This window comes from Dendropsophus ebraccatus, chromosome 6 (genome assembly GCF_027789765.1).
Source record: "Dendropsophus ebraccatus isolate aDenEbr1 chromosome 6, aDenEbr1.pat, whole genome shotgun sequence".
In the NCBI taxonomy this organism is placed as follows: Eukaryota; Metazoa; Chordata; class Amphibia; order Anura; family Hylidae; genus Dendropsophus; species Dendropsophus ebraccatus.
The window spans coordinates 35,552,905-35,578,909 of record NC_091459.1 but is presented as its reverse complement, the minus strand read 5'-3'; the positions used below and the strand labels follow the sequence as shown (position 1 = coordinate 35,578,909).

Sequence of the window (26,005 nt, the reverse complement as noted above, 5' to 3'; positions counted from 1 at the left end):
ACAGCACCAAGGAGCAAGCCAAGAGACGTACCTCATTTTGGTTCTTATTTCAGCAATATGCTTTTAGTGTGTGTATGCAGGCAACAATCAAACGACTAACAAAAATTTGTTTGTTGTTGATATCATCTTTTGAGACAACCAAAAAAATCATCATTAATCATTTGTTAATCGTTCACAATGCACACATTATTCGTTCATTCGATGGGATCAGGAGTATACGTATGATCAAAATAATGATTGCAGCTAACAGTATCGTTCCATGTTATATGGTGAACAATTTCAGGTTGTTCGCAATCGCTAATCAGAGGGAATAAAAAATTGCGTTGTCTAATACTGGTACTAAGCAGCAATTCCTTGTTTATTGTAGTCCAGGATTGCCTGGATCATAGTTTCTTGTTTCTGTAATGACCACAGTATAGAACAGGTCATTCAGATAATAAAATCTGCTACTAGTTCAGCAGACCACTATCCAACAAGCTTGAAAAAGGCTAAAACGTCACGTTAGATGTGAATAAAAAAAATCAAGAATCAATAGGTGCTGTCTCCTGCTTTTTTGTTGGATTGTATCCAGACAAAAGGGTCCCGTACGGTGAGGCGTGCTCTCCGCTCAACTTTTTTCTATTTGATTCCATTCAATGCTGTTCCATTGGAAGTTTCTGCAGCAGACCACTATGTCACGTGACCTAGACAGAATGCCAATGTAAGTCTATAGGGACATACAGACCTAGAGCAAGGAGAGGAACATGGTTGTCTCCCCTCTCCCTCTCTCCTCTCTTCAACTGATGTACTCTCAGATCCTAACCGATAAAACCGACTTTTTTTTCACCAACATCCATGCATTGTTCTCTGGTGTTCTGTTCCTTCCACACTCGGGGGAACCATTATGGTCTCACTGTGGGGCCCATGGAGTGAGGTCTCTAACCAAAAGTCAGTCGCCAGACCAGTCTCTCCAGAGAAGCAGTAAATACTTCTGGTTACAAACTGGGTCACGTTAGCCCCACAGTGGGGCAATTATTATTATTTTGCCCCCTTCACGTCAGCAATACATCTATGTACATTGCCACTGCTGATGCACCGTGCAGTTGCAATGTCCATGTTCCTGGTGTGGAGGGGTTTTATTGTGTTTGAGCAGCCCTGTACACATTATCGCAGCAGGAGCTGACCATAATGTGAGACCTCTGCGATCACTCTGTGTTTTGCCTGTAACTAGGGGCGTAGCTAATGTCTCTTGGGCCCTGGTGCAAGAGGTCAACTTGGGCCCCCCCCCCCCTTACCACATACTGACTAACACAACCGCTGCTACTGAATAAAATCCTCTGTACATAGACCAATATCACCTCATCCAGTCATATAGAGGTGGCCCCAGCTCTACACAGGCTCTATACACCATATACATTACAGTGCAAATATATCAGGTGACTCACAGGGGACGTCTTCTCTGATCGGAGTTCTTCCCTTTTCATCTTCTCCATCTGCCCTGGGCTGTTATGAGAACTTTTTGGAGCCACGAATCCACAGAATCTGCCAGACAAACATATTAGGCTCCTCACACTGACACCATCCTCATCTCTCTACAAACTGCACATCTGTATTGGCCCCTTTACACCCTCATTTAGTGGGTAGCCTGACTCTATGTGACTCCCTTATAGTACATATCCCCCTATTGTATACACCCCCTGTGTAGTCCACCTTATAGATGGCCCCCCAATGTTTCCCCCTTATAGATGGCCCCCTGTGTTGTCCCTATTATAGATGCCCCCCATGTTAACCCCCATATAGAGTGCCCCCATGTTATCAACCATATAGATGCCCCCCATTTTATCCCCCTTACAGATGCCCCCCATGTTGTCCCCTCCTCCTGCCCCTCCATCATCATACTACTACCCCTTTCATCCTCCTACCCCTCCATCATCATACTACAACCACCTCCACCATAATACTACTACCCCTTCATCCTCCTGCCCTTTCATCATCATACCACTTCACCCCTCATCATCCTCTTGTTCCATCATCATCATACCACTACATCCTCATCATCCTCTTGTTCCATCATCATCATACCACTACATCCTCATCATCCTCTTGTTCCATCATCATCATACCACTACATCCTCATCATCCTCTTGTTCCTTCATCATCATACCACTACACCCCTCATCATCCTCTTGTTTCATCATCATACCACTACACCCCCCATCATCCTCTTGTTCCATCATCATCATCATCATCATACCACTACATCCTCATCATCTTCTTGTTCCATCATCATACCACTACACCCCTCATCATCCTCTTGTTCCTTCATAATCCTCTTGTTCCTTCATCATCATACCACTACACCCCCCATCATCCTCTTGTTCCATCATCATCATACCACTACATCCTCATCATCCTCTTGTTCCTTCATCATCATACCACTACACCCCTCATCATCCTCTTGTTCCATCATCATGCCACTACACCCCCCATCATCCTCTTGTTCCATCATCATCATCATCATACCACTACATCCTCATCATCTTCTTGTTCCATCATCATACCACTACACCCCTCATCATCCTCTTGTTCCTTCATAATCCTCTTGTTCCTTCATCATCATACCACTACACCCCCCATCATCCTCTTGTTCCATCATCATCATACCACTACACCCCCATCATCCTCTTGTTCCATCATCATCATACCACTACACCCCCATCATCCTCTTGTTCCATCATCATACCACTACACCCCTCATCATCCTCTTGTTCCATCATCATCATACCACTACACCCCCATCATCCTATTGTTCCATCATCATCATCATACCACTACACCCCTCATCATCCTCTTGTTCCATCATCATACCACTACACCCCCATCATCCTCTTGTTCCATCATCATCATACCACTACACCCCTCATCATCCTCTTGTTCCATCATCATACCACTACACCCCCATCATCCTCTTGTTCCATCATCATCATACCACTACACCCCCCATCATTCTCTTGTTCCATCATCATCATACCACTACACCCCCATCATCCTCTTGTTCCATCATCATCATCATACCACTACACCCCTCATCATCCTCTTGTTCCATCATCATCATACCACTACACCCCATCATCCTCTTGTTCCTTCATCATACCACTACACCCCTCATCATCCTCTTGTTCCATCATCATCATACCACTACACCGCTCATCATCCTCTTGTTCCATCATCATCATACCACTACACCCCCATCATCCTCTTGTTCCTTCATCATACCACTACACTCCCATCATCCCCTTAAAAACAAAAAAATCTATACTCACCTGCATGATTTCTGTAGCCCCCAGGTCACACGCGCTGGCGGGCTTCCCCCGGCGGGAGGCGGGGCTTAGTGCGGAGGGGGCGGAGCTTCGCGGGACCTGTTTTTTTCTTAACGCGATGCTCCCTGCGCTGGAAGTACTAACACCCCCCCTTGGTAGCGGCACGGTCGCGGCGGCGACCCCTGCGACCGCGGTCGCTACGCCACTGCCTGTAACCTCTTAAACGCAGCAATCTATAGCAGTTGTGAAATTTAAGGAAGTCTGTGGTATGAACGGAAACTGTAGTCTGCCTTTGGCAGACTCTACATGTTGAGTGACAATCTCGCTAATTATTGCTATGCAATTACATTGATCAGTATAAGCAATCTAATGGCTGCTTATATAAGTCCCCAAGGGGGACTTAAAAAGTGCAAGAAAAAGTGTTTAAAAAAATACTTCAAAGCCTCTCCCCCAATGTAAAAGTTGACATTTCCCCCTTTTCCATCTTTCAAGTAAAAATGTATAAAATTTTAAAATATAGAGGCATTGGTCTCTATTAGATTAGTCATAGGGCCACCGCAACCACATGCAGATAGGCAATATCATTGCTGCAACCATTTAAGTGGATGAGGATCAAGTAAACTCTGAGCAGTAAGTAATTTAAAAGATGGAATATTTGTTAGGCTAGATTCAAACTACATTTTTGCAATCTGTTTTATGTCAGATGCATTTGTGTGTTTTGTTTAGATCATTATTTAAAAAATAAAAAAGATCAAAACCCATTTTTTTAGGCGTATTCAAAAACACGGTTGACCACATTTTTGTGCACGCCAAATGCATCCATTTTTTTCACGAAAAATGGATGAAAGAAAAACTGTTTGAAAAAAATGCAGTGTAAACCCAGCCTTACTTATTAGCTCAAAAGCAGCTGCCTTAGTGCCACATCTAAATTACATCCAGTGAAAGTATACAGATAGCAGGTAATGATCCTGTTATATATTTGTATTGATAAGATATCCAAACTTCTGTTTTGAACTTTTTTATATTTGGTAACACCTTTTAAACAATGGTTTTATTGTATTTTTTCTGTAGAATGGGTATCCTGTGTGCATTCCAAGTTCCTGGTGCTCTGCTACCTCCATGATGTAAAGAATGTGTTACAACTACATGACCTTGCCTCCGGCAGCCACCTTAGGACCTTCCCTCTGGATGTTGGCAGTATTGTAGGATATAGTGGCCAGAAGAAAGACTCAGAAATCTTCTACCAGTTTACTTCGTTTTTATCTCCCGGTGAGTGGTTGTTCTTTTATTTAGCGTTGTATGCTAAACTATTTTCCTACTTTCCTATATAATCTCCTAACTATATTTGCCGGCTAGGTGTTGCCAATTCTAAAGGAAACCAGTCGGCATGTTTCTAACACTAGTGCTCTCTAGAGCTGGGAATAAAGGCAACATTATAGTACATAAGCAGAACATTGCATTGTGTACTATATTGAGTTGAGACCTGAGGTAAAGCATAGGCACTTTTAGAGGGTAAACAAGTGGAAACAGTTTTTAAAGGGACTCTGTCACCTCCAACCCACCCTCCTCAAAACCCTAAACTGAAGTCATCTGTAAGTAGAATAAAGGATGCTAATTCCAAATCTGTAATTTGTAGCTTTCTGCTTCTTTTTATTTCCCCGGTGTAAGCCTACAAACTGGGCATGTTGATGCATAGAGAGGAGTAGTTGGCTCAAGAATATAATGGAGAGGACTACTTAGACTCCTTCATTTGTAAATTATAGCAAAGTAATGCAAGAACATAGAAAGATAAAAATTGCAGATACAGAATCAACGTTGTATACTCTAATTAAAACTAGCGGGTGTTTTACAGGTGATAGAGTCCCTTTAAATGAGAAGTCCGACAGGGGTGTAAAAAAATCACTACTGGCAGGGAGTGGGGGAAAAATAAACAAACCAATATGCTTACAGCTCCCCAAGCCTGCGCTGCATGAGAACTCCCAGACCCTGCCAGCTGTTATCTTTTCCCAGGTTCCAGGTATGTAACAATCCAGGTTCAACATCATGGACAGGTGGCATTTAGCCCGCTCAGCCAATCGGTGAATGCAGTGGTGTCCCGTCCCAGTCACTGACTGGCTAAGCAGGGCATCTGCCAGCTCGTGACGTAGCCGGAGGGGAGCTCAGAAGACAGCCAGTGGGGTCAAGGAACAGGCATTGCGTGGGCATTGGGACAGGTGATTATAATTATTATTATTTTTTTTCCCCAAACCCTGCTAACCCCTTCCCGCACGAGGACGTAACTGTACGCCCTCGCGGGGGTGGGGGAGTTCAGAGCTGGGCTGCGGTCCCGGGTACGGCATGTAGCCCGGGACCGCGGCTATTTGCGGGCACGGTCCGATCGCCGTGCCCGCTAATTAAGTATTCAGATGCAGCTGTCAAAGTTGATAGCTGCATCTGAATACTTTATTTTAGCCTTCCCTGGTGTCTAGTGGTGTGGATCGCCCCCTGCATCCGTCACCGGCCGAGGTCTGCGCCGTAATGACGCTGATCCCGGCTCAGCCTTCTATTGCTTTTGGCTGCAGCAGCCAAAAGCAATACAACACTGATCTCATCGATCTATGCTGTATAACTATACAGCATAGATCTCTATGAGAGATCAGTGTGCATATATACTAGAAGTCCCCCAGGGGGGCTTCTAGTATTTGTGTAAAAAAAAAAATGTTGCATTATTGATAAATAATCCCCTCCCCTAATAAGTTTGAATCACCCCCTTTTACCATTTTGTAAATAAAAATACATAAATAAACTTGTTTTTGGTGTTCTGCGTGAGAAATTGCCCAAACTATAAATTTACTTAATTCATGATCCCTCACGGTAAACGGCGTAAGCGCAAAAAAATCCCGAAGTGCAGAATTGTAATAAAAAGCGATTAAAAAGTCATAATTAAAGGCATAATTAAGGTACCAATAAAAAGAACACATCATGGTGCAAAAAATGGCACCTCACACAGCCCCATAGACCAAAGGATAAAAGCGCTATAAGCCTGGGAATAGAGCGATTTTAAGGGACATATATTTGTTAACAATGGTTTGAATTTTTTACAAGCCATCAAATAAAATAAGTTATACATGTTACATATCGTTTTAATCGTACCAACTTGAGGAATATATAAAACATGTCAGTTTTTCCATAGGACACACGTCGTAAAAAGGAAGCTGCATATTTTATGCAAAAATTAAGTCTGTCATTGCAAAGTACAATTAGTGATGCAAAAAATAAGGCCTCATGTGGGTCTGTAGGTGTAAAAAGTCAAGCGCTATGGCCTTTAAAGCACAAGGAGGAAAAAACGAAAGCGCAAAAACAAAAATTAGCCCGGTCCAGAAAGGGTTAATAAACCAAATTTCAGTGGCAAAAAAATCCAAAATTTCAGGTCTGAGGGGATGTTTTTGACATTCTATAGTTATTACCTATCAAAAGTGATCCAAGAAAGACCAATTGCTGAACTGACAACAAGGCCATTTGCCTCTAAGGGCCCTATTACATAGAAAACTTATGGTGCGAAAAATCATTATACCTGTCGAATTTAAGTGATAATCTTTGTGTATGCAGGCAACGATCAAACGACTAACGGAAATTTGTTCATATCTCATTGATCGCTTCTTTTGACATGACCATAAAGTCATTGTTAATCATACACAAATCTTTTGGTGTATGTACACATCGTTTACTCGCTCTCTATTACGATCATTTATAGACTAGACTATACAAATGATTGTGATTAACGACTATTATTCAGTGTATTATTTCAGGTCATTCACAAAAGTTATCATTTGCAATCGTTTATTGGAGAAAATGAAAAATTGCTTCATCTAATAGGACCCTAAGGGCCCATTTACACAGAAAGATTGTCTGACAGATTATCTGACAAAAATTTGAAGCCAAAAGCAGGAATGGATTTAAAAAGGAGGGAGCTCAGGCTTTCCTTTATAACCTGTTCCCTGTTTATAGTCTGTTTCTGGCTTTGGCTTCAAATCTTTGGCAGATAATCTGTCAGATAATCTTTCTGTGTAAATGGGCCCTTAGGGTGCGTTTACACAGAAAGATTTATCTGACATATTTTGGAAGCCAAAGCCAGGAATGGATTTGAAAAGAGGATGAATTCCAGTCTTTCCTTTATGACCTGTTCCCTGTTTATAGTCTCTTCCTGGTTTTGGCTTAAAAAATCTGTCAGATAAATCTGTCTGTGTAAACGCACCATTAGGGCCCTTTTACACAGAAAGATTATCTGACGGATTATCTGCCAAAGATTTGAAGCCAAGGCCAGGACTGGATTTGAAAAGAGGAGAAATCTCAGGCTTTCCTATATGACCTGATCTCTGTTTATAGTCTGTTTCTGGCTTTGGCTTTAAATCTTTGGCAGATAATCTGTCAGATAATCTTTCTGTGTAAAAGGGCCCTTATGGTGCGTTTACACAGGCAGGTTTATCTGACAGATTTTTGAAGCCAAAGACAGGAACAGACCATAAACTGGGAACGGGTCATAAAGGAAAGGCTGAGCTTTCTCCTTTTTTCAAATCCATCCCTGGCTTTGGCTTTCAAAATCTGTCAGATAAACCTGCCTGTGTAAACGCACCATTAGTCTCACCTTTCGTTCAGCAGTGTTTCTCTACACCTCAAGCACTTTGTATACATACAGAGGCTGGCTGGTGACTGGCTTATCCATATATATATATATATATATATATATATATATATATATATATATATATATATATATAGTAGACATGTCACTGGAGATGTGTTCGAGGGGGTGTACATCTCACCTAGGCTGATGCATAGTGTGAGATGGTAAGTCCAGGAGGGATCTGTTGCTCAGCAGTGCTATGCTGCTGAGTTATTATTTATTTTTACCGGGCCTGGATTTACTGGAATGGTGGATAGGTTGGTAGTGGGACTTGCCATTCCCTTCCCTCGATCCAGTATGGGTTTTGGGATCAGGTGAGCTCTGATCCCAATCAGCCTAAGAAGGCAAAAGGTGGGCTCAGTGTGCAGGGGAGCTCTCAGCCAGGAGTGAACAGCCTGCATGCTGTTTGGTGAGAGCTGGGGAGACAGCCGCTGCTGGGGCCTGTTCACACCCCGCAATACTGACCACTGAAGTGCCAGAGAGGTAACCTGCTTTGTTAGTTAGCGCCCAGACGGGCAAGACCTTTTGTTTTGTTCTTAAAGCACAGTGTTGCTATATTTCTGTTATGGACTGTTTATGCTGCAAATAAACGCCAAGCTGTTATTTTACAAGTCCAAGTCTGCTGTGAACTGTGTCCAAACACACCATCCCCCGGGAAGATCCCTACAATTGGTGCTGCGGAGCGGGCAAAACGGTTGCTAGGGGCAACGGTGTGCATCAACTTGGCTACAGCTGCTTATGTCCTGGGTGAAGGCTTCACTCCAAAAACAGACAAGCAACATGGAGGAGATGATGAAGCAGTTAATGCAAGTGAGTCTGCAACAGCAACAAGCTCTGACAGACGCTAACCTGCGCCATGAGCAGGCTAATCTGCAGTAACAACAGGCTGACAGACGCCAATCTGCGCCATGAGCAGGCTAATCGGCAGCAACAACAGGCTCTGACAGATGCTAATCTGCGCCACGAACAAGCGATGTCTCAACAACAGAGACTTATTGAGCACCTGATAGCAAAGCAGGAGGCGTCTGCAGGTGCTAATCCCCAGCTGGTGGCAGCAGCCGCGCCAGAGACTTTGTCTGTGAGAAGAGCTGTGCAGCGTGCGCTGCAAAAGATGACTGCTGATGACGATGTTGAGGCCTACTTAACTGTCTTTGAGCGTGTGGCTGAGCGAGAAAAGTTACCCTCCACTGAGTGGGCAGAGGTCATTGCTCCCTATTTAACAGGCGAACCTCAAAAGGCCTACTATGACCTCAGTGAGCAAGAGGTCAAGGACTATCCTCGGCTAAGAGCAGAGATACTCGCCCGACTAGGAGTTACTGCTGCTGTCCGTGCCCGGAGAGTCCGCAACTGGAGCTACAGTCTGGACAAGTCAGCAAGGTCCCAGATGTATGATCTGATTCATCTGGCAAGAAAGTGGTTGGAGCCAGACACCTCTACTCCTGCCCAGATCCTAGAGAGGGTCGTGATGGATCGCTACCTCCGTGCACTTCCTGCTGATCTGCAACGCTTGGTGGGACAAGGCGACCCTAAGATTGCCGATGAACTTGTCAACCTTGTGGAGAGGTTCCAGGCGACTGACGACTACCTCCGTGATGTTCCTGCAGCACCGTCACCTCCCCGGACTGCCAGACCTGTGCCTTCAGCTGGTAAGAGACTTCCATCTATTGGGGGAGTGTGGAGGGGTGCTGATAGAGGGAAGAGCGCTCAGGAGGTGTCTCAGGGGCAAAAGACTGGTGGTGGTCCCCGGTGGCTAAGTGGCCCTAAAAAGGACTCCCTGCCAAGGAGACCAGGCCCTATCCAGTGCTGGAGATGCCATGAGACGGGACATATGTCTGCCCATTGCCCTCTTACCACTGAGCCCATGGAGTGTGACGCTAGCCGGCGTCAGTCGCTATTTGCGGAACCGTCTTTTGTTGCGGTCACTGGACTAGAGACTGAACCGCAAGTCTGCAACATTACGGTCAATGACTTCCCTGTTAAGGCGTTGCTGGACTCAGGAAGCCTTGTCACCTTGGTGCATGCCAGTCTGGTGACTAGGGACTTGGTGCCAGAAAGACATATGAGCGTGGTGTGCATACATGGTGATACAAAGGTTTACCCTATAGTACTGGCTAATGTCGGGACTGAACTAGGCGCTGTACAGTATGAAGTGGGTGTGGTTAAAAACCTTATGCATAATGTAATATTGGGGCGTGATTTTCCATTGTTCTGGGCTCTATGGGGAAAACAACAATCCCCTGAAAGGAGTGAGGAGACCCCTAAGTCTATTGCATTACCCACGGTAAATGATAAAAATGTACAGGATGAAAATGATGCTTTTCCTTTGCAGGTCCTGGCTGGTGAGGAAGAGGCTCCTCCCACTGAGCAGAATGTTCCAGACTTAGAGGTGTCCAGGGATAATTTTGGTACTGCACAATTACAGGACCCCACTCTCAAAAATGCGAGAGAGCAGGTCACTGTTATGAATGGGGTACCTCAGGAACCAGAAGCTGAGAAAAAGTTTCCACATTTTTCTATGGCTAATGATCTCTACTATAGAGTCACTAAAATTAATGATGAGGTTGTGGAACAGCTTCTGGTGCCTAAGTCGTACCGGCCTCAGGTACTCGACATGGCCCATAATCATGTCCTTGGGGGCCACTTGGGGACAGATAAAACGCAGGAGAGAGTCCTCCAGAGGTTTTATTGGCCTGCGATTTATGCTGACATAAAAAAATACTGTGAGTCGTGCCCCACATGTCAGCTTAGCGCTCCAGTGTCGCATTTCCGCAGTCCTTTGGTACCACTCCCCATCATAGAGGTACCTTTTGACCGGATCGCAATGGACTTGGTGGGTCCCATTGTAAAGTCAGCTAGGGGTCACCAGTACATTCTAGTTGTGTTAGACTACGCGACCCGCTATCCTGAGGCTGTACCCCTAAGAAACACTGCCTCTAAAACAATTGCATGGGAATTGTTTTATATGTTTTCCAGGGTGGGGATCCCCAAAGAAATCTTGACCGACCAAGGTACACCATTTGTGTCAAAAATGATGAAAGAGCTATGCAAACTGTTTAAAATCTCACACCTACGTACCTCTGTATATCACCCACAGACAGACGGGTTAGTGGAGAGGTTTAATAAAACCCTGAAACATATGTTAAAAAAAGTGGTGGAAAAGGATGGTCGTGATTGGGATCACTTACTACCTTACCTGATGTTTTCTATTAGGGAAGTACCCCAAGCGTCCACAGGGTTCTCTCTCTTCGAATTAGTCTATGGTCGTCACCCTAGGGGTTTGTTGGATATAGCGAAAGAGACATGGGAAAGTGAGTCCACCCCATACAAGAGTGTTATAGAGCATGTAGCACAAATGCAGGACCGTATAGCCACTGTAATGCCCCTAGTAAGGGAACACCTCCAGAGGGCGCAAGAGGGCCAAAGCAGAATTTACAATCGTTCTGCAAGAATCAGGACATTTAGCCCAGGTGACCGGGTACTCATACTTGTTCCCACGGTAGAAAGCAAATTCTTAGCAAAGTGGCAGGGTCCCTATGAAATTGTAGAGAAGATCAGTGAGGTCAACTACAAGGTACACCAACCAGGTAGAAGGAAGCCTTTCCAAGTTTATCACATAAACTTGATCAAGCCCTGGAAAGACAGGGAATCCTTGGTGGCTACAAAGCCTGTTGGTCATCTGTCACCACCAATCCCTCCGGTCAGGATTGGTGACACCCTATCAGTGTCCCAGAAGCAGGAAGCTAAGGAGTTCCTGCAGAGAAATAAAGACAAGTTTTCTGACCTACCAGGGCGTACGCATCTCATTAGTCATCATATTGAAACTGAGCCTAGAAGCAGAGTAAACCTTAAGCCCTATAGGATACCAGAAGCACGGAGGGAGGCGGTATCATCCGAGGTAAAACGTATGCTTGACCTAGGAGTCATTGAGGTGTCCCAGAGCGAGTGGTCCAGCCCGATTGTGTTAATCCCAAAGCCCAATGGAACTTGGAGGTTCTGTAATGATTTTAGAAAGTTAAATGAGATTTTCAAGTTCGATGCCTACCCCATGCCCAGGGTAGATGAGTTGATAGAAAGGATGGGTAATGCCAGGTACATAACTACCCTCGATCTCACTAAGGGCTACTGGCAGATCCCACTCACTCCTGAGGCTAGAGAGAAGACTGCATTCTCCACCCCTGATGGGCTCTTCCAATATGTAGTGATGCCATTCGGGTTACATGGAGCCCCTGCCACTTTTCAGAGGTTGATGGACTTGATCCTGCGACCACATCGGGATTACTCTGCTGCCTACCTCGATGATGTGGTCATTTTTAGCCCTGATTGGGAAAGTCACCTCTGTAAGGTCCAGGCGGTGTTAGATGCCATAAGTGATGCGGGGTTAACCATCAATGCAGAGAAGTGTGCACTAGCCTTAGAGGAGGCCAAATACTTGGGCTACATTATTGGGAGGGGGTTAGTGAAACCACAACTAAATAAAATTGAGGCAATACAGAATTTGCCTCACCCCCTCACAAAGAAACAGGTCAGAGCTTTCCTGGGTATTACGGGCTATTACCGTAGGTTTGTGCCAAATTTTGCGTCAGTTGCAGCCCCACTAACTGACCTGACAAAGGGTGCGAAGTCCGCAATGGTGACATGGACTCCAGAGGCCGAGAAGGCTTTTCAAAGCCTTAAGTCTGCCCTGTGCCAACAACCTGTGCTAGTTACCCCTGACTTTAGGGGAGAGTTTCTAGTACAGACAGATGCCTCTAACACAGGGTTAGGTGCCGTCCTCTCACAGGTCGTGAATGGCGAGGAGCACCCGGTGATGTACTTGAGTAGAAAGCTATCCCCGGCCGAGAAAAATTATGCCATTGTGGAGCAAGAATGTCTGGCAGTGAAGTGGGCCCTAGAATCCCTGAGGTACTACTTACTAGGCAGGAGGTTTAAGTTAGTGACAGACCATGCCCCCCTAACATGGATGAAGCTAAACAAAGAGAAAAACGCAAGGGTGACTAGATGGTTTCTGTTCCTACAAAACTTCAATTTCACTGTGGAACACCGGCCAGGGAAATTACAGGCGAATGCTGACGCCCTATCAAGGGTACACTGTCTGTGGGGACGAAACGCTCAGCTCTCCGGTCTGAAAAAGAGGGGGGGGATATGTAGACATGTCACTGGAGATGTGTTCGAGGGGGTGTACATCTCACCTAGGCTGATGCATAGTGTGAGATGGTAAGTCCAGGAGGGATCTGTTGCTCAGCAGTGCTATGCTGCTGAGTTATTATTTATTTTTACCGGGCCTGGATTTACTGGAATGGTGGATAGGTTGGTAGTGGGATCTGCCATTCCCTCCCCCTCGATCCAGTATGGGTTTTGGAATCAGGTGAGCTCTGATCCCAATCAGCCTAAGAAGGCAAAAGGTGGGCTCAGTGTGCAGGGGAGCTCTCAGCCAGGAGTGAACAGCCTGCATGCTGTTTGGTGAGAGCTGGGAAGACAGCCGCTGCTGGGGCCTGTTCACACCCCGCAATACTGCCGACTGAAGTGCCAGAGAGGTAACCTGCTTTGTTAGTTAGCGCCCAGACGGGCAAGACCTTTTGTTTTGTTCTTAAAGCACAGTGTTGCTATATTTCTGTTATGGACTGTTTATGCTGCAAATAAACGCCAAGCTGTTATTTTACAAGTCCAAGTCTGCTGTGAACTGTGTCCAAACACACTATCCCCCGGGAAGATCCCTACAATATATATATATATATATATAATATATATATATATATATATATATATATATATATATATATATATATATATAATTTATTACCCTATTTATATATGATAGTTAGACCATTATACAAATAGATATTTTTTAGTTTTTTGTCCAAACCCCAACCAAGATAAAAACCAAAGAGGTGTTTAAATGTTCATTCTACCCATTCTGAATATAAGATTCTCTTTGACTGTGTTATTAGCAGCCAGGCCTTCTATGTTTATGGGGCATAAGTCATTGTCTCTTTCTTCCATAATAAGTTACCAACGTGAAGCATTGTGTTATGAAAAATGTCATCTTTGGAACTCTCCTTTCATATGCTTTACATTGATTTTAGTTTGAAAGGCGCAAACATTTACAATGTTCAATTACTGTCTTCAGCTTGGATTCTTATAAGGAATAATTGAGCAGTCTCTATATAAAGGGCTTCATTTGCTTCGGAGTAAGTGCTTATAAATTATTCACTGCATGAATGTACCCTAGACTGTTTTGTAGCGGTGTACAGCTTTTGTCATTCATTACAGTTCTCTGTGCTTTCAGATCCATTGTTTCCCTCGTGATCTATGTGTACTCAGTTGACGTTCCGGTACTCTTGTTTTAGGTATTATTTATTACTATGACCTGACCAAAGACGCACAGGAGCCAAGGGTTTTCCGGGAAGTGACTGTCAAAGGATTCAATCCGGCGGACTACCAGACAGTGCAGGTGATTAACCACAAAAATGCATGGTATATTTGCATAGCATACTGTGTCTACTTTGTTACTTCTAGATCCTTGACGCTTCGGCAGCACTGATTGATATACGGAGTGGTTAAAAGGGCATAATCTGTCACAAAGTAGGCAGACTGCTGACTGCAGAGCCCGCACCGCTACTTCATTTAACTTGGACATGCCGCTCGCCATTCCTGAAGAACACAACGTGATAATGGTTATATAACGACACCTGTCATCTTAGAAGTTATCTAAGAGCTTACTAGATCGATGGATTTTGTCAGAAGAAAATGACTTCCTCTTTGGCTTGTGACCCATGTTAGCAAGAGTCTACTGTAAGGTTAGAATCTGATAGCACTTTCTCGCTCCTATCTCAGTGAATCATATCTACATATACACAATCTAGTCACATTATTATGACCACCAGCTAATATCCATTGTAACTAATGTGTGCATCATAGACAGCAGTTAGATGGGCTGGGAGTGACTCAATAAGGTTCAGCTGCTAGAGGATGCATACAAACATAGATGATTGTCAGCAGAAAAAGACCACTAGGTCCAGCTAGTCTGCCCTTTTAGTATTTCCCTTCTTAATATCCTAGGATAGATATATGTTTATCCCAGGCATTTACATTCTGTTATTGTAGATTTACCAACCACATCTGCTGGAAGTGTGTTCCAAGCATCTACTACTCCTTTCAGTAAAGTAAATTTTCTCATGTTGCTTCTGTTTTTTTCCCTTCCCCCAATGTCTACGATGACATTTAAGCATTGTCTTGCCGGCAGATCCCATCCCATGACCATCTAAATGAAGGGGTAAATATTTGGATATGTTCATATGTACATAGGGATGAGTGGGCCCAGAGAATGTAACAAAAAGACTCCCCAGACCAAATGCTTCCACTAGCAGCTTGTGTCCCTAAAGCAATGGTTGCATGGTGTTTATTCTCTATTTCTAGCGTGATGCGCCTATGTCCATCAATTCCATTCCATTGAAGCAGAAAACCTGACTAAACTGAGAAGGCAACCCTTTACCAATCAGCTGAGGTCTAAGCCTGTTGCTGCCATGGAAGTTAAAGCCTTTTCTGTCAATCCAACTTCACTAATAGAGATGTAGTGACCATCCTATATACAGTAGGGTTTGCTAGATCGGCACTCGCTTACTGAGCCTAGGGCTGCGTTAGCGATGTCTGTGCGGCCCTTGCTTCCACATAGAATATAATAAAGTTTATAGTTACCCATGCTCCCCCAGTGTCCTGGTGCCTTTTCCCCACGTTTCTTGCTTCCTTCAGCCGCCTCTGACACTTCTGGCCTGAGATGGGACAGCCCCGCGTTCAGTGATTGGCTGAGTACCCTGTCAGTACAGATATGGGGCCATACTGGAGTCGGCTGCAGGGAGCAGGAAACACTAGCAAAAGGCTGCAGGACACCGAAAACTGTCATCAGCCATCGGCCATGCATCACTATTATTGTGGTCAGTGGCCGATGATTTTTAAACTTGCTAAAAGACAAACGTTGAGCCGTTAATTGGCTCCTCAGCTGATCGTTGTCTTTATTACACGGAGCGAAAATCTGCTGAATGGGTCGGATTCTGCAGTTTATCGCTCCGTGTGATAGGGCCCTTAGTCACAGTGGTGCCGTTTGTCCGCCCATGTTACACTTTCACCAACGTAGCAAGCAAACAGTTCTTCAAGAATACGGTCACCCTTTGCCCAAAAAACAGTAATCCTAACATCTAGCCATGACCGCAGTGAATATAACTGTGTGTGCAGACAGCCTATCACACACCTTATATACCCACCAATTCAGCTCACAAGATTCTTCACCACTTCCTTCATGGCTATGTTGAAAGTAATAAGTAGCCACAATAATGTGACTCGATTGTGTTTTATGTGTATGTAGAGACTAGGGCTGAGCGATTAATCAAATTAATTTGCCCAGAATTTAAGAATCGATTTTATTTTTTAAGAAAATCAATTAAAAAAAACAAAAAACATTGGATGTGTGCAGGCAGGCGAGGCGCGTTGGTCGCAGCCTCCAGCTCCTGAAGCAGAGCCTGAGAAGGGAGAGCTCCCAGCAGCGTCCTCTATTCCCACCACTGACCCGCCCCCGTAGCGGGATGAATACACGCCACACATTGAGGTTCCCGGTCTCTGGAGGAGGCTGCAGGGACTGAAGGATCAAGTGATAATGTCCCTGCGGGTGCTGGAGCTTTGCAGCGGGTTCGGGGGTCTGCACTGCACCCCCCCATCTTGCTGTACAGCTTCAGTAAACGCAGCTACACTATCACCCGATCCTACAGTCTCTGCGGCCTCCTCCAGAGACCTGGGAACTCCATGTGTGGCCGGTAGGGGATATTTGTCTCGCTATGGGGGCGGGTCAGTGGTGGGGAGTATAAACCTCCATGTGGGGCCCAGAGGCGAGCACATGTGCCGGAGGGGTGCGCCCGGGCAGAGGGTTAGGAGGGTGCTTCCTCCAGTCTGCCCCATGCTCCCCCAGTAACCCTCAGTCCGCCCCAGTCACCAAGTTTTCAAGGGGCCCCATGCTCCTAGCTATGTCTCTGCCCCTTATCTTTTCCTGTACTACTACACCCCTCATCTATTTCTGTACTACCACTACTACACCCCTCATCTGTTCCTGTACTACTACTACTACATCCCACCGCACAATACCTCCACTACTACACCCTACCTAGATGGAGGCACAAAGAAGATATCTTATACTATATGGGGGCACAAAATGGCACATATTTGGCAAAGCTACTTATATGGGGCACAGAGGGGGCTTGTCTACTACATGGGGGCACAGAGGGGGCTTGTCTACTACATGGGGGCACAGAGGGGGCTAGTCTACTACATGGGGGCACAGAGGGGGCTTGTCTACTACATGGGGGCACAGAGGGGGCTTGTCTACTACATGGGGGCACAGAGGGGAGCACTGGTACAGTGGGAAGCAATACAGTTTTAAACATCGTTAAAATAGCATTTGATGCTGCAAAAGGGAAAAATGTTGTTTATTTGGCAAGAAATAAAAAACTGGATTTAAATCGAGAATTGTCGATTTTATTTTCTGGCCATATCACTAGAGATGAGCGAACCGGCCGAGGTTAGGGTTCGTATGAAACTGAACTCTCAGCTTCTGATTCCCGCTGTCTGCCCAATCCGTGGAGAGGGTGGATACAGCCTGAGGACCGCCTGGAAAATTGGGATACAGCCATAGCCATAGGATGTATCCCAGTTTTCCAGGCAGTAATCAGGCTGTATCCACCCTCTCCACGGAGCGGGCAGACAGCGGGAATCAGAAGCCGAGAGTTCAGGTTCATACAAACCCAAACCTCAGCCGGTTCGCTCATATCACCCAGCCCCAAAACCAGTGTGGCATTGTATTCGATCAGTAGGTGCTTTAGTTTACTCCCAAGAAGTCAGAGCTGAAATCCTATTGCTGTGGGTAGTTGCGGAACTCCTATTTTTGCATTTGTTCTGACCCATATAATTTCCTTTGGAGATGGTGTCCCGTTAAATCGCAGTTTCATATGTGGATATCCTTGTTCATAATACGCAGAGGACATTTCCTTGGAGTGAACCTTCCATATAATGGTCTCCTCCTCTAAGTTTATTGCCAGCTCCTGAAGCTTTAATATGGTTTTTGTGTGTGAATTCAGCTCTTTCATTCAGTTTCCCATTCTGAATAAAATGAGTTCCTTTGAAACGTTCAGCATCGGGGAGGTAAATCTATGCCCATGTTTTGAAGCCGAACCTTATTTTCTGAGAAGGCAGCAAATGTATGAGCCGCTTTTGTTAAAACCCAGACATATACACTGCGTCTCCTTGTTTGGTTTAGAAGACGCCGGTATAAATGAATATCGCCTCAGAAAGTATTGTTGTCACATTGCAGCTCAGATAAGCTTCTTCTCGTCTGTACAGTTTTATTGAATAGGGCAAAACACCTTTCTCTTTCTATGAACATCTCAACTGCTTTCATGTTCTCAGGCAGCATATTCTCCTGAGACCGAGAGAAAATCCTGAATCAGATACGATGACTTTATTGCAGAGAGTCTTCTCAGTACTGTTTTCTGTTGTATATTGAAACCCAAGACCCTAAAAAAGACTAGCCAATTTAAAGGGACACGGTCACTTATCCCAGCACTTAGCACCACCATGTCTAATGCTGCTTCTCCTAACACCAATTGCAATTTGTTTGGAACTTTTTGATAGTGTATATGGTTGCTGTCTGTTTTGCATTTGATTGCTAGATAGACAGTATCTATAGATTATTATAATAATCTATAGATTATTATACTGTTCTACTTGAGCATGCAGAGTAGTGTATCGGAACCTACTCTCAGTATGGAATGTATGGCTTCAGTACTCGGCCATATAACATATGTGCATATAGAGCTCATGCATTTTATAGATTGAATATTTGATCTGTACAAACTCTATATGTTATAAATCCTTAATCTTGCATTATTGTTACCCGTAAATCCGTAATTTCCGTCTGCAGTCTGTGTGCAACTGGAAGAGAAAACTATTGGAAATGGGTAGAAACTCAAACATTTGATTCATGAGAAACTTCCGTACAGGTACCAGTCAGGCTTTTAAACTTCAATCCAAGATCTGTCCTGGGGTCCGTTTGGCAGGTGATGCAGTTATTGTCGTAAAAAAAACAACAACTTTTAAACTTGCAGCCCCGTGTCAAATTGGCGTGGCAAGTATGCATGCCCCCCTCTCCGCCCTCTTCATATCAGGAATGCCCTAGGCAGGATTTATCCTTGTTTAAACACTGCACCAGGGCCGTATTTACCACTAGGCACCCGTGGTCCGGTGCCTAGGGCAGCACCTTGCAGGGGGGCAGCACCAGGGAGCAGGGGGACAGAAAAAACAAATTTTTTTTGTTTTTATTTTTTTAGTTTCCCTCCTCCCATTCAGATTCAGACTTACCAGTAAATCTGGTGTCTTTTCCAGGGGGGGTGGGGGGTATGGTGGTATTGGTCAGGTCTGGTATCGCCAATAGGTGCGTGAAGATGGGGCGTCTTCAGGTTTAGTGCCTAGGGCAGCAGCAGCAGCTGTTAATACAGCCCTGCACTGCACATGTGTTGGATCGTTAAGGCCCATGTGCAGTGTTCAGGCTAGTGATGATTAGGAGAAATCCTGCCTGGGGCATTCCTAATGGTGGGGAGAAGAGACGGAGAGGCGGTGCAAGCTTAGGGCACAGACTCTATGCCAATTAGAAGCAGGGCTGCAAGATTAAAAGTTGTTTTTTAGGACGATAACTGCATCACCTGACGAACGGACCCCAGGACAGATCTAGAATTAAAAACAGTGCTTTAAAGGGGTAGCCATAAATTTATACAGATTTTTGTAAACTTTTCTTTAAAAACCTCAAGTATTCCAGTACGTATCAGCTTCTGTATGTCTGGCAGGAAAGGGGGTTTTCTTTCCTGTCTGACATAGTGCTCTCTGCTGCCATACAGCAGCTGATAAGTACTGGAAGACTTGATATTTTTATATAGAAGTAATTTTCAAATCTGTTTAACTTTCTGGCCAAATTTAACCAGTTGATTTGAAAAAAAATGTATTTATTTTTTCTCTCCACCGGAGCATCCCTTTAAGGGGTAAAATCCTAGATGGTTTCCAGCTTTCATAGCGTGAAGGGGGTTAAAGATGAGCTCTGTCAGCTCATCTCTGTAATGCTGCCAGTGTGCCAGCCTGACCTATTAGCACATGGCAGCTCCATGACAAGCCAACCTGGTGTCCGTTCTTTATCGTAGATAACTCTTTGGTTGTGTGTTGGGAAAGGCTTCATCTGTCTAATAAAGGTAACATTGCAGTAGGAAGTTATCATCCTAGGAAGCTCGAGAATATTGTTTTACAATTATCAGAGTGTTAAAATCCATCTTATGGCCTTGTCCTCCAGAAGTAACAGCTGACAATGCTGTGGGGTCTGGCATACATTCTAGCCACGCTTCATTTTCCTTTTTCACAGGGAGTATAAATATTTTGTGGTGTTTTGCTTAGTTGTTAGAGGATAGAGGTTATGAAGATCAGCAGGCCGACAAAGGAGCCATATGCTGTTTTTGTTAAAAGCGCATTCACTGAAACCTTCTTTGCAAACCTGTTAAGAGAAAAGGAACTCAAGATATTGTATCTGAGCGTATCTTTCTTCTAAGTAAGTAGCAGCGTAAATGATTTGGAGTGTTTTTGTAATGTACTTGGCAAAGCTATGGTGGTCCGTTTCTTTCCTACAAAGCACCATTCCTTTGTACATGCATCTGTACACACACTTAAAACTGCACCAGGCAATGACAATTCATTCTGTGTATATAGGCAGCTTAGCATAGATGTTAATTTACTGCTGATTTACTGTTGATGTGGGAGGCTCTTGCTGCATCCTGACAGGATTGCAAAGAGGAGAATTCAAAATGGCTAATTCCCTGAAAAAAAAAAATTGTATACTTCACAGTTGTAATTGCAATAAGATGCAAACTAGGAAAAGAGAAAGTTAAAGGGGAACTTCAGCCATACCATAAAAAAAATAAAATGCTCAAAAAGCATATAGGTGCACTTACCGATCCTCCGCCGATTGTTTGACACCTTTCCCACTTGTCTACTCTGCTCCTGGCCCCAGATTCAAACTTCTACAAATGATTCCAGTTTTACATTATGGCATCTGCCTGCAAAACTACATGTCCCAGCATGCATTGCACCTCAGAGCCAACTCCTGGGTATCCGCCCCTGTCTTGTAGTATCTGCCCACCACTGGCTCGATCTGCTTCTGCTTTGCACAGTAAACACAGTATTTATCTTTATGTCTGTCTATTTATCTACACACAAAACACAGTAATCACTGAACTCAAGGAGATCAGTTAAAAAACTCCAATGAAGTACTCAATCAAGAGTCTCCACTGATGCCCCCAAAAATTTAAATATGCAAAACAAGAGTCCGTGGAGCCTCGTTTGCCAGTCTCAAAACACAGGATAGCCAGATATCTCTAGCCTGTTGCCATAGGGTGCCTCCATGATGGGGAGAGCACCACACCACCCTGAAAGAAAGACCCTTAAGTCCCACTCGGTTGCGAGTATTGGAACATAAATAGGAAAACAACAGGGCTGCCCCTTTTTGTCAATGTCTAACTCAAGTTGCGAGTATTGTGACATGACAAGGGCTTGCCAAGGCAGGCATCCATCCACAGACAGCCGTTTCGGGGTATTTGCCCCTTGTCACTGTGGAGCAGGATTCTGGCTAGTTGGGGCAATGACAAATCAACCAACAAAACACAGTAATCACTGAACTCAAGGAGATCAGTGAAAAAATTCAGTGGAGACTCTTGAGTACTTCATTGGAATTAATTTCATATTTATCTATATAGATAGATTTGAGAAAAAGAGAGACAGATGTAACAACCATGTCTCCCTTCTCCTATTACACGGGAGAGGCTGTTGTTTCCCCGCCCTTGGCCAGGTGATCACTCTGTGATGTCAGTGGTGGGTGGGGTTACAGATGAGTGGTTACTGCTTGCCTGGCAACACAACAGACAGATCATGTGGCCTCTGTCTCAGAAGGGAGGGGAGACAGAGTGGAACAGGAAGTGAGGATTTTCTGCAGCTTCAGGGTGTGCAGGGTCTGCTGCAGACAAACGTTCCAATTCATGTAACAGAAACCTATTACAAATAGAAGTAAATTACAAATCTGAATAACTTTCTGACACCAATTGGTTTGAAAGAAAAAGATTTTCACTGAATAACCCCTTTAAGTTATTAACTCGCTAGGAATCGCATAGGTGATCAAATAGAGAGAAGTGGTCTGAAATGATGCAACAAATTCTCCCTGTCGTAATACAACAGATGCCAAATCTTTTTTCTTTTCTTTTTTTTCATCATGGATTCCGTGCAGGTTTCTCCTATGTCCCTTCTGAAAGGGCCACGCACAAAGGGATATTTCTCATGAGAATTCTCCAGTTTAGTTTTTTTCGTTCATGCATCTGTTGCCAACACTGGAGTGTATTGTCACTTGGGTGGATGTCTGTGTAATAGAACGGTAAGGAAACCTCAACAGTTTCTGCCAATCACTTGCTGGGCTTTCAGCAAGCTGTTCTGTGCCCACTGGGACTAGTCGAGTCATTGTATTGAGGTGTTGCATGAAGAATTTAACCAGCTGTTGTTTATGGAAGTTCATTCATTTGCAGCATCTATTGTGTTCCTTTTTTTTTTTTTTTTTTTTTGCAAATTTGCCTTCACTAATCGGACTACAGACTTTCCGTTACTGTATTATTTTAATATTCTCACAAATTATTTGTAGGGTTTTTCACTCCAAATTTCCCCAACAGTGTCACCAGCAAAACACCCCCACACCATCACACCTCCTCCTCCATGCTTCACAGTGGCTACCAGGCATGTAGAGTTCATCTGTTCACCTTTTCTGCGTCACACAAAGACACGGTGGTTGGAACCAAAGATCTTAAATTTGGACCAAAGCGCAGATTTCCACTGGTCTAATGTCCATTCCTTGTGTTCTTTAGCCCAAACAAGTCTCTTCTGCTTGTTGCCTCTCCTTAGCAGTGGTTTCCTAGCAGCTATTTTACCATGAAGGCCTCCTCTTACCAGTTGTTGTAGAGATGTGTCTGCTCCTTATTACACGGCTTGGTGATTGTGCAGCCCTTGCTGGCTATTCCAAACTTGCCACAGCCGCCTCTGAAGCTGTCTGTACAGTGACAGTGCTCAGCCAATCACTGGCTGAGACGGGACAGTGCCAGAGCCAGTGATTGGCTGAGCTGCCTGTCACTTCAGAGGCAGCTTCAGAATCTTTGAGGGTTGTGGGGCACAGGCAGGACACGAGGGGAGCCTGGATAGGTAAGTAATAACTTTATTTTCTATATACTTTAATCAGCCACCAACCACGCACCTCCTATTACACAGAGCAATGCACGGTCAGAGGATGATGACTTTTTAGCTAGCTGAAAAACAATAATCAGCCGATGATCGGGTCATCAGCCGATTGTTGTCTTTATTATGGCCATATAAGGTACAATGTGCCAGGGAAGGGAGCGCTGACCTGTCAGCTAAGCCTTTCATTCCCTTCTTGCTTCACTGTGCTATTAGATGCACATACAGCGAGCAGGGAGCAGTGAAAGGGGCCACCCAAATGATCCTCAGATCGTTTGGGCAGCCCATTAAAGTCAATGGCAATCTGCTGCCACTGCTCTAAGTAAGGCCAATAATCGTTCCGTGTAATAGGGGCCTTACACGGGCGATATCTGCCCGATTCGGCCTGATTAGGTAGATAATCAGTAGGACCCTTAGGCTGGTAATAGCAGAATTGTAAAGGTAAATTATTACAGCAAATAAAACCGATATTACAGAGACACATGAAATTGATCAGTTCAATAATTTAACAGTATATAATATGTTGAAATGGTAGATGTCCTCTTTGATAACATTCTCTGTTAGCTTTGCTCAGGACTTCTGTTACAGGCAAGGACAAAGCAAGTACAGGTTTTCCTCAGTGTGCGGCAAGTGATCTTGAACAAGAGCAGAACGGACATGTAGGTTTTTTTTTAGACTCTCCTGAGGTTTTCTTTCAGTGTAATTAGCTGCTTGTGATTTTTCACACCCAAGGCATTCACAGTGTGTATATTTTACTGGAACTCCTTCAAGATGTTATTGGTCTTATTAACCCCATTGTGGCCCAGTACATGTCAGTATGTCCTGGAAGGAAGGTAGTTAACTCTGCACTGGTACGTCCTGGCGTTATTCAGGCTTCACATCACATGACACAGTGACAGCTTTGCGATCGCGAGTTGTGGCATCGCCCAACCATCTCCTTTCCTCTGCAACGTATTGTAAATCACAAAATACTTGTGCAATGTGAAATCTTTGTATGGAGATCCTCGCCTAAATTCCCAGATTTACAAACCAGGAAGATCAACTACGCATTTATAGTCTAACCTGCATGGCACATCCCGCTTTGAAATAGTCTAACTTGGGCAGCACAACCTTTGCAGTTTATAGTGTTAACTCTGTGGAACAATCTGCACCAAAATATCTAAGTTGGGCGATGCAACCTGCACATAAATATCTAAGTTGGGCAATGCACATAAATTGTGTAACTTGTGCTGCACAACCCGATGAGATTATCTGTGTCCAAACCTGTGCATATGTAGTCTAACCAGTGTGGCACAACCTGCGCTAAAATAGAATAACAGTGCCTGCAGAAAAATACATGATCTAGGTGAGCTCAGCTTGTGCTGCTCAAGTTACACTATTTTAGCACAGGTTATGCCACAGAGATTAGACTATAAATGTTTGGATTCACAGATGGATTGCACAGGTTGTGCTGCACGAGTTACACTGCTTATGCACAGTTTGGAAACGGAGGATCTGCTCAGGTTGTGCGGCACAGGTTAGAATGTTTCCAAATGTGTGCATTAAAAAAAAAAAACTCTAAGGCTGGGTTTACACTGTTTTTGCAGTCCATTCTTTTTTGTTGCATAAAATGGATGTACAGTAGTACCTTGGTTTAAGAGTAACTTGGATTTTTATTGGGTGGGAGTTGCAGTTGGGGAGGGGCAAGGTCTGCATAGTGGGGTCTACAGCACTGTACTCTGACCCAGGAAGTCTCCCTCACCTCCCAAATCATGGCAGATCCAATTCAGGCTGGGGCTTACATCAGGAGACAGGACTGTGAAGGTAATCTGTTCATACAGCAACTGTAACCCCTCTCTCCCTGGACAGAGAGTGCTGCATTTATGTGCCCACATCTGCCCTGCTCATTCCCTTCATGCTCCCTGCAGTCTCTATCAGCCTGAGCCTATGCTCGTAATCCAAGGCACCACTGTATTTGTGTGCATCCTTTTTGATGTTTTTTTTTTTTTTTTATTCAATTATTAAGGGATAAAAAAAAACATCCCTTTTTTTCTTTTTCTCTTTTTTTTTTTACGTACACAGAAACGTGGTTGACCATGTTTTTGTGTACGGTATAAAAAGTATGCGTTTTGATCCCTTTTTTTATCTTTTTTTTTTTTTTTTCTTTCATAATAGAAATCAATGGGAAAACAGATGCACACAAATACACGTTATTTGAAGCAACCAACAAAAAATACAAAAGGACTGCAAAAACATGGTGTAAACCCAGCCTTACCTGAATAAAGAGACAATAAAATTTCGATTTAACCTGGTTTGTGTAGGTGGAGGATGGGCCCCCAGATTCCTAACTATAAAAAAAAAAGAGAATAATGCAACGTGTAAGAATTGACTTTTATTGTATTCATTGTTTATAAGCCTGGGCCCTTGATTAATTGAGGGCAGCGGCTTTATATTTTATGAAAATTGGAGAAAGACAATAAGAGGTATGAAAGCAAATAGGGATTATAAGCCTTTGGTATTTTATGTCCTTTTTTAGAATTAGGAGTTCTGCCATTGTTATTGAAATGGAAACATTTCCCATTATTGCTTTTTATCCGTTTAATAAACAACTTGACCAGTTGCGCCAGTGCTAGACACGGATACATTTGTTATCAAATGATTTCTGCATTGAAGTTGTCTTAAAAGCCTCATATCTCATTGCTGAGCCGTAATTGATCTGTGTCTG

General features: G+C 44.1%; 1 protein-coding gene across 1 annotated transcript in view; it reads left to right on the top strand.

Moving 5' to 3' along the window:
* The window catches only part of PREP (prolyl endopeptidase), an 85,882-nt gene that overhangs the window by 49,948 nt on the left and 9,929 nt on the right, over positions 1-26,005 (top strand). Inside the window, exons 9-10 of the mRNA XM_069973611.1 lie at positions 4,371-4,568; positions 14,310-14,413. Coding sequence (XP_069829712.1) covers positions 4,371-4,568; positions 14,310-14,413 — 302 coding nt within the window. The remainder of the gene's footprint in view (positions 1-4,370; positions 4,569-14,309; positions 14,414-26,005) is intronic.